Genomic DNA, 18,539 nt, shown 5'->3' on the forward strand with positions numbered 1-18,539 from the left:
GGCTGAGAAGTGGCAGATGGAGTTCAACCTGGAAAAGTGTGGTGATTCATTTTGGAAGGTCGAATTTGAATGCAGAATACAGGCTTAAAGACAGGATTCTTGGCAGTGTGGAGGAACAGAGGGATCTTAGGGTGCACGTCCATAGATCCCTCAAAGTTGCCACCCAAGTTGATAGGGTTGTTAAGAAGGCGTATGGTGTGTTGGCTTTCATTAACAGGGGGATTGAGTTTAAGAGCCGCGAGGTTATGCTGCAGCTCTATAAAGCCCTGGTTAGACCTCACTTGGAATATTGTGTTCAGTTCTGGTCGCCTCATTATAGGAAGGATGTGGAAGCTTTAGAGAGGGTGTAGAGGAGATTTACCAGGATGCTGCCTGGACTGGAGGACATGTCTTATGAAGAAAGGTTGAGGGAGCTAGGGCTTTTCTCATTGGAGCGAAGAAGGATGAGAGGTGACTTGTTAGAGGTGTACAAGATGATGAGAGGCATAGATAGAGTGGATAGCCAGAGACTTTTTCTCAGGGTGGAAAGGGCTATCCCCAGGGGGTATAATTTTAAGGTGATTGGAGGAAGGTTTAGGGGAGATTTCAGAGGTAGGTTCTTTACACAGAGAGTGGTGGGTGCGTGGAATGCACTGCCAGCGGTGGTAGTAGAAGCAGATACATTAGGGACATTTAAGCGACTCTTGGATAGGTACATGGATGATAGTAGAATGACGGGTATGTAGGTAGTTTGATCTTAGAGTAGGTTAAAGGGTCAGCACAACATCGTGGGCCGAAGGGCCTGTACTGTGCTGTACTGTTCTATGTTCTATAGATTTCAGGGCAGATTTGAATAGCGCAAATTATGTAAACTAAATGCAATTGAAAATTCTATATATGGTGTTATTTTTACTCTATTACTATTAGAAAAAAAGAAATCATGTTAGTTAGATGGATAAAATTGTGATAGGTGCATTGCTGCCTCCCTTTAACACCTTTTCCCTGCAGGAATGGCTGGGTCATGAAATTTTCTAGCTGTTAGTAAAACCATTCATAATCAGCTAACAGTGTGTGTGGTACTGAGAGTCCCTCTGAAAGTTAGCTAAATAAAGGTTAAGTAAATATGAATTCCAATGGAAGCAGAAATTGAAGCTCACAATCTTTTCATTGGAAATTTAATGACAACAACTGAAAGATCAGAGGTAATATAAAAAGTTTAAGTTTTATCTTATGAATCATTACTTGCCTTTATGTGGTAGGGTTTTTTTACTCTATCTTTTTCTTGTCATCAAAACAGTACCTTCTGTTAAGCTAGTTAACCTTTACATTAAAATCACATCACACATTTTTGACAAAGCCCCTTGTTCAAATGCACATCACTGTTAAAATCTGTAGTAAATTTAAATTGTAACTTGAAGTGTCACAATAATACTGAAATGCTACAGGAAAATTTTACAGGTCTAGTAATAACATTTCCCCTCTTTGGTGCGTGAATATTTTAGGCAAAAGCTGATTAGATCATAAGCTTATGACTACACTATTTATATATAAGAAAACTGGAGTAATTTCACATTTAATTTGACATTACTGTCAAATCAAATAACTTCATGAGGAACTGGAAATATATTTGATTAAGAATGAAATTAAAGATTACACATAGCTGAGGTCCCATCTGTTCATTGATTCAGTTGGATGTTAAACACTCCACTGCACTATTTGGAAGTTCTGCTGATGATAGACCAACATTCCTCCTTCAACTATCACAAAAAAAAACAGATTAACTTGTCATTCGTCTCATTGCTGTTTGTGGGACCATGATGTGGAATATGGTGTTATGTTTACCTAAAAATCAACAGTAAAACGACACAATGTTATTGATTCCATGTGAAATGTTTTGGGACATTTCTGAGAACCATGATAAGGGTTCAGAAAATGCAAGTTTGATAGAACATAGAACATAGAACAGTACAGCACAGTACAGGCCCTTCGGCCCACGATGTTGTGCCGAACCTTTAACCTACTCTCAGATCAAACTAACTACCTACCCTTCATTCTACTATCATCCATGTACCTATCCAAGAGTTGCTTAAATGCTCCTAATGTATCTGCTTCTACTACCACCGCTGGCAGCGCATTCCACGCACCCACCACTCTCTGTGTAAAGAACCTACCTCTGACATCTCCCCGAAACCTTCCTCCAATCACCTTAAAATTATGCCCCCTGGTGATAGCCCTTTCCACCCTGGGAAAAAGTCTCTGGCTATCCACTCTATCTATGCCTCTCATCATCTTGTACCCATCTATCAAGTCACCTCTCATCCTTCTTCGCTCCAATGATGTTCCTTTTCGAAAGTTTACCACAGGTTGATTCATCTCAAGAGATCAAATTAACTGATTGGAGGACATGATAGTGTAAATTGCAGATAAATCTGTAGGAAGGCTAGAATGGGCCAAATTACAGCTTCTTGGTTCCACACCTAAATTCTTATTTTTTCACTGTTGTATTGGTTCTCATATTAGAGACCTCCGTGACTTCTTTTCAGCATAGTTTTCAGAATCTTAAAGTTTTCTACTGACATTGAAAGTATACTTTCTATGGTCATAGACACAATGAGGTTTGTATGAGCTAACATCTGTAATTATGTGACCTCTAGGTCATAGATTCTGCTGTCAAAGAATGGTTCTTCCATTTGGGGAATTGTCAGATGCTTTAATATGCTTTGCTGGCATCAGATATCTCATCTTCTTCCAAAAGTATGAATTTTGTGATAGAGATGCACTTTTCCACTTCACTCTTCTGTTTGTTCTCAAAATAAGCTGAAGTGATAGTGGCAAAAATGTAATGTCTCTCACTGGATTATATTCAATGAGTATTGGTTTTATTAACCTCTCAACTAAAGCTTGATGAAGACCTGTCATCAGTTCATACATAGGACTATCATCTGCCATGCATTCAGCACATAGTATTATAATTAATCTTCTACATTTGTTAATGTAGGATAATATATCATTTGTAGAAGCTGAAAAACAAAATAAACATTTTTAGATGATCAAATAATTTCAATAAAACAGCAACAATAACAACTTGCAAATATATGGTGCCTTTAATGTAATAAAATGTCCCAAGGTGCTTCACAGGAGGGTTATAAAGCAAAATTTGTCACTGATCCACATAAGGCATTATTAGGGCAGATGGCCAAAAACTTGGTCAAAGAGGTAGGTTTTAAGGAGTGTCTTAAAGGAGGAAAGTGAGGTTAAGAGTTGGAGAGGCAAAGGAAGGAAATTCCAGAGTTTGGGGCCCAGGCAACTGAAGGCATGGTCACCAATGGCTGAGTAATTAAAATCGGGATGTTCAAGAGACCAGAATAAGACAAGCACAGACATCTTGGAGGATTATGGGGCTGGTGGAGATTACAGAGATAGGGAGGAGCGAGGCTTTGAAGGGATTTGAAAACAAGGATGAGAGTTTCAAAATTGAGGCATGGCTTAACCAAAAATCAATGTAGGTCAGTAAGCACAGGGCTGATGGGTGAACGGGACTTGCTAGGAATATGAACACAGGCAACAGAATTTTGGACAATCTCAAATTTAGGGAGAGTAGAATGTGGGAGGCTGGCCAGGAATGCATTGGAGTCGGCAAGTCTAGATTTAACAAATAAATGGATGAGGGTTTAAGCAGCAGATGAGCTGAGGCAGAGGTGCAGTTAGGCTATATTACAGAGTGCAAATAGGAAATCTTGATGATGGTGTGAATATGTGATTGGAAGCTCATCTTGGGGTCAACTTTTTTATATTCATTCATGGGATGTGGGCGACGCTGGCCAGGCCAGCATTTATTTCCCATTCCTAACTGCTCTTGAGAAGGTGGTGGTGAGCTGCCTTCTTGAAATGCTGCAGTCCATTTGGGGTAGGTATACCCACAGTGCTGTTAGGAAGGGAGTTCCAGGATTTTGACCCAGCGACAGTGAAGGAACGGCGATATAGTTCCAAGTCAGGATGGTGTGTGACTTGGAGGGGAACTTGCAGGTGGTGGTGTTCCCATGTATGTGCTACCCTTGTCCTTCTAGTTGGTAGAGGTCGAGGGTTTGGAAGGTGCTGTCTAAGGAGCCTTGGTGCATTGCTGCAGTGCATCTTGTAGATGGTACACACTGCTGCCACTGTGCGTCAGTGGTGGAGGGAGTGAATGTTTGTAGATGGGGTGCCAATCAAGCGGGCTGCTTTGTCCTGGATGGTGTTGAGCTTCTTGAGTGTTGTTAGAGCTGCACTCATCCAGGCAAGTGGAGAGTATTCCATCACACTCCTGACTTGTGCCTTGTAGATGGTGGACAGGCTTTGGGGAGTCAGGAGGTGAGTTACTCGCCTCAGGATTCCTAGCCTCTGACCTGCTCTTGCAGCCATGGTATTTATATGGCTACTCCAGTTTAGTTTCTGGTCAATGGTAGCCCCTAGGATGTTGATAGTGGGGGATTCAGCGATGGCAATGCCGTTGAATGTCAAGGGGAGATGGTTAGATTCTCTCTTGTTGGAGATGGTCATTGCCTGGCACTTGTGTGGCGCAAATGTTACTTGCCACTTATCAGCCCAAGCCTGGATATTGTCCAGGTCTTGCTGCATTTCTACACGGACTGCTTCAGTATCTGAGGAGTCACGAATGTTGCTGAACATTGTGCAATCATCAGCGAACATCCCCACTTCTGACCTTATGATTGAAGGAAGGTCATTGATGAAGCAGCTGAAGAAGGTTGGGCCTAGGACACTACCCTGAGGAACTCCTGCAGTGATGTCCTGGAGCTCAGATGATTGACCTCCAACTACCACAACCATCTTCCTTTTTGCTAGGTATGACTCCAGCCAGCGGAGGGTTTTCCCCCTGATTCCCATTGACCTCAGTTTTGTGAGGGCTCCTTGATGCCACACTCGGTCAAATGCTGCCTTGATGTCAAGGGCAGTCACTCTCACCTCACCTCTGGAGTACAGCCCTTTTGTCCATGTTTGAAACAAAGCTGTAATGAGGTCAGGAGCTGAGTGGCCCTGGCGGAACCCAAACTGAGCGTCACTGAGCAGGTTGTTGCTAAGCAAGTGCCGCTTGATGGCACTGTTGATGACACCTTCCATCACTTTACTGATTATTGAGACTAGGCTAATGGGGCGGTAGTTGGCCGGGTTGGATTTGTCCTGCTTTTTGTGTACAGGACATACCTGGACAATTTTCCACATTGCAGGGTAGATGCCAGTGTTGTAGCTGTACTGGAACAGCTTGGCTAGGGTGCGGCAAGTTCTGGAGCACAGGTCTTCAGTACTATTGCCGGAATATTGTCAGGGCCCATAGCTTTTACAGTATCCAGTGCCTTCAGTCGTTTCTTGATATCACGTGGAGTGAATCGAATTGGCTGAAGTCTGGCATCTGTGATGCTGGGGACTTCTGGAGGAGGCCGAGATGGATCATCAACTCGGCACTTCTGGCTGAAGATTGTTGCAAATGCTTCAGCCTTATCTTTTGCACTGATGTGCTGGGCTCCCCCATCATTGAGGATGGGGATATTTGTGGAGCCACCTCCTCCAGTTAGTTGTTTAATTGTCCACCACCATTCTCGGCTGGATATGGCAGGACTGCAGAGCTTAGATCTGATCCGTTGGTTATGGGATCGCTTAGCTCTGTCTATCGCATGCTGCTTACGCAGTTTGGCAAGAAAATAGTCCTGGGTTGTAGCTTCACCAGGTTGACAACTTATTTTGAGGTATGCCTGGTGCTGCTCCTGGCATACCCTTCTGCACTCTTCATTGAACCAGGGTTGGTCTCCTGGCTTGATGGTAATGGTAGAGTGGAGGATATGCCGGGCCATGAGGTTACAGATTGTGGTTGAGTACAATTCTGCTGCTGCTGATGGCCCACAGCACCTCATGGATGCCCAGTTTTGCATTGCTAGATCTGTTCGAAATCTATCCCATTCAGCACGGTGATAGTGCCACACAACACGATGGAGGGTATCCTCAATGTGAAGGCGGGACTTCGTCTCCACAAGGACTGTGCGGTGGTCACTCCTACCAATACTGTCATGGACAGATGCATCTGCGGCAGGCAGATTGGTGAGGACGAGGTCGAGTATGTTCTTCCCTCGTGTTGGTTTCCCCACCACCTGCCGCAGACCCAGTCTAGCATCCATGTCATTGACATCAAGGTTATGAAAAGTCTGGTTCAGCCTCAGACCATTGCCAGGGAGGGGGATGGAGTCAGTAGCTGGGAAATTGAGTTTGTAGCAAGGACTGAAGACAATGACTTTGGTCTTCCCAATAGTTAGTCAGAGGAAATTTAACGAAAGTGGAGTTGAGAGAGTTGGTGTTGAGGCAAAGCTGGTGTCATCAGCATATATGTGAAAACTGATGCTGTGTTTATGGATGATGTCACTGAGTGGCAGCATGTAGATGAGAAAAAGGAGGCCAAGGATAGATCCTTGGGAGTCAGCAGAGGTAACTGAGTGGGAAGAGAAGCTATTGCAGGTGATACTCTAGCTATGATAGCATAGATAAGAATAGAACCAGGTGAGTGCAGTCCTGCTCAGCTAGACAACTGTAGAGAGATGTTAGAGGAGGAAGAGTGCAGACGGATTGAGAAGGAGAAAAGGATAGTTTACTGTTGTCACATTCATATAGGATGTCATTTGTGATTTTGATCAGAACCGTTTTGGTACTGTGTCAGGGGCAGAACTTTGATTGGAGGGATTCAAATGTGGAGCTCCGGGCACAGATTTGGGAGGTGACAGGATGTTCAAGGACTTTGGAGAAGAAAGGCAGGTTGGAGATGGGGCGATTGTTTGCAAGGACAGTGGGGTCAAGGATTGATTTTTTTTGAAGAGAGGAGTAATGACGGCAGTTTTGAAAGAGAGAGGGACAGTACCTGATGAGAGAGAACGTTAACAATATCGGCTAACATGGGGACCAGGAAGGGAAGCTGGGTGATCAGCAGTTTAGTGGGAATATGATCAAGGGATTAGAAAGTGCGTCTCATGGACAAATGAGCTCAGGCAGGGATTGAGGGGAGATAGGAAAGAATCTAGAGAAACATGGATTACATGTACAAATATTAACAAATGTAAACTCCAGCTGCTTTACACAATCACTTCTCTATATGCTCAGGAATTTCTGTTGCTTCATTTTATGTTATTTTTAACTAGACAACTCACATTGTCAAAATGGGTAAATTAGTGTTTTAACCTCGAAGCGTCATATCAACCAAAATATCTGAACAGGGTATCAAAGTTGTGAACAGTTCAGTTCAGTCTAAGAAAATAGCCAAATAGTCACTGTTGCAATGTAGAAATCAAAGAGCATGGCAATGGTGATAATATTCCTGAAGTCAGGTTTGCCATCAAAAACAAACTCATATAGAGACTCCACAAACCCCCTATTGGGATCAATGAGCGTCTTATGACATTCAATCTTAAGCTTCAGTGTTTATGCACCTACCTTGGACTTTGAGGACAAAGTGAAAGAAACTTTATATTCCAACCTAGGTGCAACTCTGGCAGTTGAACCATCACAGTCAAAGATCATACTTCTTGGTGATTTCAATGCCAGGGTGGGAGACAATCACGCCCATTGTCCAAACACCATTGGAAAGCATGGAGTTGGAAAGTCCAATCCCAACAGTATATGCCTCCTATACCTTGTGCGTTGAACACAATCTTGTGATCACTAATGCCCCTTTCCGCTAAAAAATAGTTTCAAGACATACTGGCAACATTCAAGATTGAAGCACTGGCACATAATAGACTACGTGATAGTCAGGACCAGGGATCGAAAAGATGTGCAAATCACACTTGCTATGGTTATGGCCGCGAATGCTGGACAGACCTACGACTCATTTGCTTGGTATTGGCGCTTGAGGCAGCCCCCAAACCGAACCAACAGCCGTGACAGGAATGGAGAAAGTTCGAAGTTTCTGGCCTGTCAAACACCGGCTCAATGAATTTCAAGAACAAATCAATTAGAAACTACAGGAACTGATGGTCACACCATCAAGCAATGTCCAAGTTGACTGACAATCATTGAAATCCATCATCACTCACACATGGCAAGAAATCCTCAGATACACCACTAAAAGACACCAAGACTGGTTTGATGAGAGTGATACAGAAATATGCAAACTCATCGATTGTAAACGCATTCCAAACTGGCAACAGGATCCAAACTCCACAGAAAAGAAGCTTACCCACCGAACAGTCAAAGCTGCAGTTCAAAGAAGAAACCTCAATTTGAAGAACTAATGGTGGACAGGGAAGGCTGAGAAAATTCAACTCCTCGCTGACATGCATGGCACACGTGCCTTTTTCAAGGCTACCAAAGAGATCTATGGACCCTCAATGCACAGACCAACACTGGTAAAATCCAAAGATGGCATGATTCTCCTCAAAGATGTGGACAGCATCAACACCCACTAGAAAGAGCATTTCGGAGAATTGCTCAATCAGAACTCCACTGTGGGCATCTGCTGGAAAAACTCCCACAACATACGATCAGAAGTGAGCTAGATGATGATCCAACACTCGACAAAGTACTAACTGCTGTCAATCAGATGAAAAACAACAAAGCTTCTGAACCTGACAATCATTCGTCTCCTACATGACAATATGCAAGTAACAGTACTATGCAATGGCTCCACCACAGACCCGTTCCCTGTCAAAACAGGGATCAAATAGGGTGCGTCATTGCACCAATACTATTCCTAATCTTTCTTGCAGCAATGCTGCAACATACTACTGACAGACTCCCCCCAGGTGTGATAATAATCTCACTGATGATAAACTCATCAATCTCAAACAGCTGAAGGCCAAAACCAAGAGAACAAACACTGCTATAATAGAACTACAGTATGCTGATGATGCAGAAGTCAGTGCTCACTCTGAAGAAGAACTACAACAGATAGTTGACATATGCACCGAAGCCTACGAGAACATGGGACGTGCCCTGAACACCAGGAAGACCAAACGCTCTACCAACCCACACCAAATGTACTGAATCCAATGACTTCAATTGAGATTCAAGGTGAAGTTTTGGAAAATGTCCCTCACTTCCCATACCTTGGAAGCTATCTGTCCCAAAAAGCTGACATTCTTGAAGAGATACACCACCAAATTCAATGTGTTAGCTCAGGCTAATGTACGTAAAGTACTCTGGTTTTTGAGAATCACGTATCAGACCTGACATTAAACTCAAAATCTATCGGGCAGCAGTTCTCCACACAATTCTCTATGGCGTTGAAGCTTGGATAATTTATAGACGCTATTTCAAAGCTCTAGAACAATATCATCAACGCTGTCTTAGAAAGATATTGCAAATTAAGTGGGAGGACAAAAGAACAAACACGAGCGTCCTCCAAGACACAAATATGCCAAGTATAGAGGCCATGATAATCGCACATCAGCCGAGATGAACAGGACATGTCGTCAGAATGACCAACTTAAGACTGCCCAAATAGGTGCTCTGCTCAGAGCTATGCCAGGGAGCCTGTTCACACAGGAGCCAAAAGAAATGCCTCAAAGTCAATCCCAAAGCCTCCATGAAGTTTTGGTCTATTAACATCAACACATGGGAAGCAGAGGCCCAATCGTGATCAGAATGGTGATCCATCATCAAAAATTGTGTCATGACCTTCCAATCAATAAGAACAGCCACTGAGAGAGAACAGCTAGAGAGATGCTGCTCGAGCCACCACCTCTTCTGATGACAACTGGAATCCTCACTGTGGGAGAGCCTACAAGGATCAGATAGGGCTCAAAAGCCATCTGCGAACCCACAGCCAACACTGACATCTCACTTCCACCCAGCCATCCACAAGAAGAATCATCCTCAACACAAGGGATTACCAATGATGATGAATGTCGGAAATGCAACAGTGAACTTGCATGCACCAAACTCCACAAACAGCAATGTGATGATGACCAGATAATCTGTTTCTGTGATGTTGATTGAAGGACAAATATCAGCCAGGGCACTGGGGATAACGCCCCTGATTTTCGATAGAGTGCCACGGGATATTTTACATCCACCTGAGTGTGCAACCAGGGCCTTGGTTTAGCATCTCATTCAGAAGAAAACACCTCCAACAGTGCAGCACATCCTCAGTATTGTACTGGAGTGTCAACCTTGATTGTTGTGCTTGAGTAGGACTTAAACCCACAACATTCAGATGCAGAGGCAAGTGTGCTACTAGCTCAGCCATGGCTTACGCAGCTTACAGTTAGCCACAAAGAATGTTATTTATGACTTCGCCTCGGGGTATATTAGTTTTGAGCTAGAGATAGAAACCTAATTGGAGGAAATTCAAACATGGTGTTTTAGGAGAGTTGAGCATGGGCTGGGGTCAATAGCACATTCAAGGACTCTGAAAAAGAAATTTTGGGGATGGGATGGTTAAGGCGTGGAAGCTAGGGTTTTTTGATGGGGATGAGAATAGCAGTTTTGAAAGAGATGGGAACAATGCCCAAGGAGAGGGAACTATTTGTGATATCAGTTAGCATGATGCCGAGAAATTAAAGTTGGGTGGGCACGAATTTAAAGGGAATGAGGTCATGGATGCGTTCAACTTGGTGAACAGCAAGAGATGTGGGAGAAATTGGAGAAAGAGAGGGACAGAGAAACTGCTTTACGGCTAAAGTAGCAGGGGATTGGGAAAGGTTTGGTTTTGTGGGCAAGGAGCAGGTGAGGAAACATCCAAGACAAAGAAATCCATGAGCTCTTCACATTCGTTGTTAAAGGTGAGGCTGGAAGTGGAAGAGAAAAGAGGTTTAAGGAGGCAGTTGATAGTTGCTCTCTGGAATGATTCTAGAATGGTGGATTGTTTTGACAAAGCAGAGTGAGGCCCAGTAGATTTTGATGGTCAAACCCCTGGTCCAAACAGATTGCATCTATGCATTTTACAAAAATCTAGGGAAGAGATAGCAGAGACTATTACACATATTTAATAATTTGTTAGAAAAAGGTGAAGTGCCAAAGCACTGGTGAATAACTAACATTATACCTATATTTAAGAAGAGAGATAGAATATGTCTTGGAAACTATAGACCAGTCAGCATCACATCAGTGGCAGGAAAAGTAATGGAATACCTACTAAAGAAGAAAATAGAAAAAACATCTAAAAAAACAAAAATATAACAATAAATAGCATGGATTTCAAAAGGAAAAGTCTTGCTTGACCAACCCATTGAATTCTCTGCAAAGATAACAGAGAAAGTAGACAAGGGTAATGCAATAGACGTAATAGATGTAGATTTCCAAAAAGCCTTTGAAAAGGTGCCACATAATAGAACAGTGAATAAGGTCAGAGCATGAAAAGTCAGGGGACAATTAGCAGAATTTTTAATTAGCTGGCTTTAAAAAAGAAAGCAGAGAATAGGGGTGAAGGGTAGTTATTCAGAGTGGCAAAAGGTGGGAAGTAGGGTCCCACAAAAATCACTGCTGGCATCGCTGTTCACAATTTGTACTAGTGCTTTAGACTTTGGAATAGAAAATACAACTTCTGAATTTGTGGTGACACCAAATTGAGGGAGGGGGGATAGTCACACTGAGGAGGATTGCAACAAATTACATGAAGACAATATTAAACTTGCAGTCTGAACATATAATTGGCAAATTAATTTCGACATAGATGAGCGTGAGGCATTACATTTTGGTAAGGAAAATAAGAAAGTCACATACTACTTGGAAACTAAATTGGTTAGAGAAGCAAAGGGATCTGGGTGTACAAATATACAAATCACTAAAAGTAGCAATGCAGATTAATAAAACCATATGGAAAGCAAAGAATTGAAAAATAGAGAAGTTATGCTAATTTTACATCAAACTTCGGTTAGACCAACCACACTTGGAGTACTGTGTACCATTTCGGCCGCCATATTATCAAAAGAGTATAGAGGCACTGGAAAGAGTGCAAAAATGATTTACAAGGATGATACCAGAATTGTGAGTTATACCTATCAGGAAGGGATGAATATGCATCAAAATATGTTTTTGCTATGTTATGCAAATATACATTGCATATAAAATGGAATGGCAAGAGTTGTGAGGCAACTTGTTCTGTATCAAAGGAATCTGATTGCTATTGTACTTTCTGAAATGTCAAATTTGAACTGTTTTGAACTGTTTTGTAATGTATTTTTTTTTTTTACAATTTTTTATGAATAAAGTATTTTTTTGAAACAAAATGAATATGCTGGCTCTCTCTTCTCTTCAAAAGAAAAGGCTGAGGGGTGACCTAATAGTGGTCTTTAAAATTATGGAAGATTTTTATAGAATGAGCACAGAGAGAATGTTTCCACTTCTGGGCAAGAGCAAAACTAGAGCCATCAATATAAGATAGTCACCAAAAGATCAATTAAGGAATGTGAAAGAAACTTCTTTACCCAGAAAGTGGAACTCACTACCACAGGGGGTAGTTGAGACGAATAGTATAGATGCATTTAAGGGAAAGTTAGATAAGTCTGTTTCTGTGTTGTATATACTTATGTAATTCTATACAAGTGTGATCAGCCATGAATGGCTGAGCCAGCTGTGGGCCAGGTATGCATAAGTGTGGATCCCTTAGCATGAAAGAATGAATATGGGACCAGACCAGGGAAAATAATGGGAAATAGTGAAGATTTTTCTGGGGACAAGGGCATTGAAAGTAGATATAAAGGTGTGGTTAAGTAGATCAATAGCTACAAAAGTAACAAATAGAGGGCCAAAGGTTAAGCAGCTGGGAGTTTGTAAGCCAGTTGCAGGGGAACTTTTTCCAAAGGCAGATAAAAGATGAAGTGAAATTCAAGGAAGATAGGGGAAGAAAGTTCGTTAGCAATACATGGACTGAAAATAAAATGTATTTCATTTTAAAAATATATTACTTAGTACCATGATTAAATAGAAGAGAATCAGTCTATCCTACCTCCTCCTGGAAGAACATCACGTTCTAAAATGCATAGTCGGTAACCAAATTTTTGTTCTAGAATTGCAGGTAACAATTCCAATGCAAATGCTTCTTCCTTAGCACTGAGGAGAGTCTCATCACTCTTAAGGAGCAACACGTATGCGTCATATTCCTTACTGTCTGAAAATTAAGTCCGAAGCATCAGCATTTATCAGTATAGTTAAGGAATTGAACAATAAGATAAAACTTCATGATTTCCTCTTTGTACATGCATGTGTAGTACTGGATAGAAAATTTCAGTCACAAGATTGTGTGTGCTGTGAAAAGCTGTAGGGTTAATTTTTCAGGCCTCCCACCGAATGTAAGCAGGCTGGTGGTAACTTGAAAACTGTGGGCAATGACCTACCCCTTTTTCACCATCGCTGTGGCCGTGGTATTGCTGGCAAGGCCTACTGCTGGGTAGAACTGAGTAATGTGATAGGCCCATTTAAAATGTTAATAGGGGTCCTATGCCAGTTGCCATTCTTAGTTTGAACTGGGCAGCCCATGCAACATGCATACTTTGACCAGTGCCAGCTCACAGCCCAGCCAAGGGAAATGCTAAAGGTAAGTACAACTTCATCTTTGTGGGGCCAGGAAGAGCAGGAGTACTTTTCCAGGCACCACAAGACCAAACTGAGCACTTGCCTCTCTGGCTTCCCCAAACCCACCAATTCAGTGATCGGGGATTCCTTCTTATTTAGCTTTCTGCAGCCTATAGGCTAGCAGGCTGTCCCAATGCTTGACATCTGCTCAAAGCCAACCTGCCCAATGCTAATGAGGCCTGGCCTCCAAAATGGATTGGGCCTCACACCAGGATTAGCAGCTTGCCATTCCGAAGTCCACATGGAGAAACCCATATCAGAGTGTTTAAAATCTTCAATGCTCCGCGTGAATGTTCTTATATCAGCTGGGCTACTGTAATAGATGCAAACTAAAATTTAAAATAATGTACAACAAGTTGTCTGGCAGTTCACCCTGGGGGTTTTAATCAGTGTGGAATAAAGACACAATGTATACTAGATGAATCAGAAGGACCACATTCGGAACATTAGAGGCTTCAATGAGATTTTGACAGGCTAAATGAGTGGGCAAGAACATGGCAGATGGAATATATTTGCGATAGAGGGAGCGCAACAAAGGCTTAGTGGGATAGTCTTCTGAGGAGAGATTGAGGAGACTTGGCCTATATTCTCTAGAGTTCAGCAGAATGAGAGAGGATCTCATTAAGGCACACAAAATTCTTACAGGGCTCAACAGGCAGGATGATTCCTCTGGCTGGAGGTCTAGAACCAGGGGACACAGTCTCAGAATAAGAGGTAGGCCATTTAGGACTGAGATGAGGAGGAATTTCTTCACTCAGAGGGTGGAGAATCTTTGGAAGTCTCAACCTCAGAGGGCTGTGAAGGCTCAGTCATTGAGTATATTCAAGACAGAGATGGATAGATTTCTAGATATTAAATATATCAAGGGATATGGGGATTGTGCAGGAAAATGGTGTTGAGATAGAATATCAGCCATGATCTAGTTGAATGGCAGAGCAGGCTCGAGGGACCGAATGGCCTATTCCTGCTCCTACTTTCTATGTTCCCATAAACACTGCCAATGCGCCTATTATTATTGCAATTATAGACTTGCGAATTTCACTTTTCGCTGTGTCGGGTGGGGAGGTGGGGGGCGGATGAATAAAAAATTCGGGTAGCTTGATGAAACCGTTAAAATCAGCTAGGAAATTTACAGCTTTGGATATACTTTTTAGGGCATATGGGGATTGTGTTTTTGTGTTCCTTAATTAATACTGCTGGATACTTAAAATTCATAACAGGGTGTTTCAGTCTGTGGAAGGAAATACAGGTGATCCCAATCCCTGTCTGATATAGGTGTTCCTATCCCTGTCTGATATAGGTGATGTTATCCCTGTCTGATATAAGTGATCCTACTCCTGTCTGATATAGGCGATCCTATCCCTGTCTGATATAGGTGATCCTACTTCTGTCTGATATAGGTGATGTTATCCCTGTCTGATATAGGCGATCCTATCCCTGTCTGATATAGGTGATCCTATCCTTGTCTGATATAGGTGATCCTATCCCTGTCTGATGTAGGTGATCCTATCCCTGTCTGATATAGGTGATCCTATCCTTGTCTGATATAGGTGATCCTATCCCTGTCTGATATAGGCGATCCTATCCCTGTCTGATATAGGTGATCCTATCCTTGTCTGATATAGGTGATCCTATCCCTGTCTGATATAGGTGATCCTATCCCTGTCTGATATAAGTGATCCTACTCCTGTCTGATATAGGTGATCCTATCCCTGTCTGATGTAGGCGATCCTATCCCTGTCTGATATAGGTGATCCTATCCCTGTCTGATATAAGTGATCCTACTCCTGTCTGATATAGGTGATCCTACTCCTGTCTGATGTAGGCGATCCTATCCCTGTCTGATATAGGCGATCCTATCCCTGTCTGATACAAGTGATCCTACTCCTGTCTGATATAGGTGATCCTACTCCTGTCTGATATAGGCGATCCTATCCCTGTCTGATATAAGTGATCCTACTCCTGTCTGATATAGGCGATCCTATCCCTGTCTGATATAGGCGATCCTATCCCTGTCTGATATAGGCGATCCTATCCCTGTCTGATGTAGGCGATCCTATCCCTGTCTGATATAGGTGATCCTACTCCTGTCTGATATAGGTGATCCTACTCCTGTCTGATATAGGTGATCCTATCCCTGTCTGATGTAAGCGATCCTATCCTTGTCTGATGTAGGTGATCCTATCCTTGTCTGATATAGGTGATCCTACTCCTGTCTGATATAGGTGATCCTCCTCCTGTCTGATGTAGGTGATCCTATCCCTGTCTGATGTAGGTGATCCTATCCTTGTCTGATATAGGTGATCCTATCCTTGTCTGATATAGGCGATCCTATCCCTGTCTGATGTAGGTGATCCTATCCTTGTCTGATATAGGTGATCCTATCCTTGTCTGATATAGGTGATCCTATCCCTGTCTGATATAGGTGATCCTATCCTTGTCTGATATAGGTGATCATATCCCTGTCTGATGTTCATGATCCTATCCCTGTCTATATAGATGATCCTATCCCTGTCTGATATAGGCGATCCTACTCCTGTCTGATATAGGGGATCCTATCCCTGTCTGATATAGGCGATCCTACTCCTGTCTGATATAGGGGATCCTATCCCTGTCTGATATAGGCGATCCTATCCCTGTCTGATATAGGTGATCCTATCCCTGTCTGATATAGGCGATCCTACTCCTGTCTGATATAGGGGATCCTATCCCTGTCTGATATAGGCGATCCTATCCCTGTCTGATATAGGTGATCCTATTCCTCTCTGATATAGGTCATCCTATCCCTGTCTGATATAGGTGATCCTATCCCTGTCTGATATAGGTGATCCTATCCCTGTCTGATGTTAGCGATCCTATCCTTGTCTGATATAGGTGATCCTACTCCTGTCTGATGTAGGTGATCCTATCCCTGTCTGACATAGGTGATCCTATCCCTGTCTGATATAGGTGATCTTATCCCTGTCTGATATAGGTGATCCTACTCCTGTCTGATATAGGTGATCCTATCCCTGTCTGATATAGGTGATCCTACTCCTGTCTGATATAGGTGATCCTATCCCTGTCTGATATAGGTGATCCTATCCCTGTCTGATATAGGTGATCTTATCCCTGTCTGATATAGGTGATCCTACTCCTGTCCGATATAGGTGATCCTATCCCTGTCTGATATAGGTGATCCTACTCCTGTCTGATATAGGTGATCCTATCCCTGTCTGATATAGGTGATCTTATCCCTGTCTGATATAGGTGATCCTATCCCTGTCTGTTATAGGTCATCTTATCCCTGTCTGATATAGGTGATCCTATCCCTGTCTGATATTGGTGATCTTATCCCTGTCTGACATAGGTGATCTTATCCCTGTCTGATATAGGTGATCCTATCCCTGTCTGATATAGGTGATCTTATCCCTGTCTGATATAGGTGATCCTATCCCTGTTTGATAGATGTGATCCTATCCCTATCTGCTACAGGTGATCCTATCCCTGTCTGATATAGGTGATCCTATCTCTGTCTTATATAGGTGATCCTACTCCTGTCTGATGTAGGTGATATGATCCCTGTCTGATATAGGTGATCCTATCCCTGTCTGATGTTAATGATCCTATCCCTGTCTGATGTTGGTGATCCTATCCCTGTCTGATGTAATGATCCTATCCCTGTCTGATATGGATGATCCTATCCTTGTCTGATACAGATGATCCTATCCCTGTCTGATATAGGTAATCCAATCCCTGTCTGGTGTAGGTGATCCTTTCCTTGTCTGAGGTGGATGATCCTATCCCTGTCTGATGTAGGTGATCCTATCCCTGTTTTACACAGGTGATCCTGTCTGATACAGGTGATCCTATCCCTGTCTGATATAGGTGATCCTATCCCTGTCTGATATAGGTGATCTTATCCCTGTCTGATATAGGTGATCCTACTCCTGTCTGATATAGGTGATCCTATCCCTGTCTGATATAGGTGATCCTACTCCTGTCTGAGTGTTCAAATCACACGCAGCTTCCACAGTGCGGACTGCAACACCGACCACTCCCTGGTGTGCAGCAAGGTTAGACTCAGACCAAAGAAGTTGCATCATTCCAAGCAGAAGGGCCACCCACGCATCAACACGAGCAGAATTTCTCACCCACAGCTGTTACAAAAATTTCTAAATTCACTTGTAACAGCCCTTCAAAACACTCCCACAGGGGATGCTGAGACCAAGTGGGCCCACATCAGAGACGCCATCTATGAGTCAGCTTTGACCACCTACGGCAAAAGTGCGAAGAGAAATGCAGACTGGTTTCAACCTCATAATGAAGAGCTGGAACCTGTCATAGCCGCTAAGCGCATTGCACTGTTGAACTACAAGAAAGCCCCGAGCGATTTAACATCCGCAGCACTTAAAGCAGCCAGAAGTACTGCACAAAGAACAGCTAGGCGTTGCGCAAACGACTACTGGCAACACCTATGCAGTCATATTCAGCTGGCCTCAGACACCGGAAACATCAGAGGAATGTATGATGGCATGAAGAGAGCTCTTGGGCCAACCATCAAGAAGATCGCCCCCCTCAAATCTAAATCGGGGGACATAATCACTGACCAACGCAAACAGATGGACCGCTGGGTTGAGCACTACCTAGAACTGTACTCCAGGGAGAATGCTGTCACTGAGACTGCCCTCAATGCAGCCCAGCCTCTACCAGTCATGGATGAGCTGGACATACAGCCAACCAAATCGGAACTCAGTGATGCCATTGATTCTCTAGCCAGCGGAAAAGCCCCTGGGAAGGACAGCATTACCCCTGAAATAATCAAGAGTGCCAAGCCTGCTATACTCTCAGCACTACATGAACTGCTATGCCTGTGCTGGGACGAGGGAGCAGTACCCCAGGACATGCGCGATGCCAATATCATCACCCTCTATAAAAACAAAGGTGACCGCGGTGACTGCAACAACTACCGTGGAATCTCCCTGCTCAGCATAGTGGGGAAAGTCTTTGCTCGAGTCGCTCTGAACAGGCTCCAG

The 18,539-nt window shown here is 43.1% G+C and overlaps 1 protein-coding gene across 7 annotated transcripts in view; it reads right to left on the reverse strand.

Moving 5' to 3' along the window:
• Nucleotides 1-746: 746 nt before the first annotated feature.
• The window catches only part of LOC137371364 (interleukin-18 receptor 1-like), a 70,913-nt gene continuing 53,120 nt past the window's right edge, over nt 747-18,539 (reverse strand). For 6 of the 7 annotated variants that reach the window (XM_068033834.1, XM_068033837.1, XM_068033835.1 and 3 more), the window contains 2 exons: nt 12,899-13,060; nt 747-2,999 (listed from right to left, as the gene is read on the reverse strand). In XM_068033834.1, coding sequence (XP_067889935.1) covers nt 2,650-2,999; nt 12,899-13,060 — 512 coding nt within the window. In that variant the 3' untranslated portion in view covers nt 747-2,649. The remainder of the gene's footprint in view (nt 3,000-12,898; nt 13,061-18,539) is intronic. The other variant, XR_010975210.1, reaches the window with a different exon arrangement.

The sequence above is a fragment of the Heterodontus francisci genome, chromosome 6 (genome assembly GCF_036365525.1).
Source record: "Heterodontus francisci isolate sHetFra1 chromosome 6, sHetFra1.hap1, whole genome shotgun sequence".
Lineage (NCBI taxonomy): Eukaryota > Metazoa > Chordata > Chondrichthyes > Heterodontiformes > Heterodontidae > Heterodontus > Heterodontus francisci.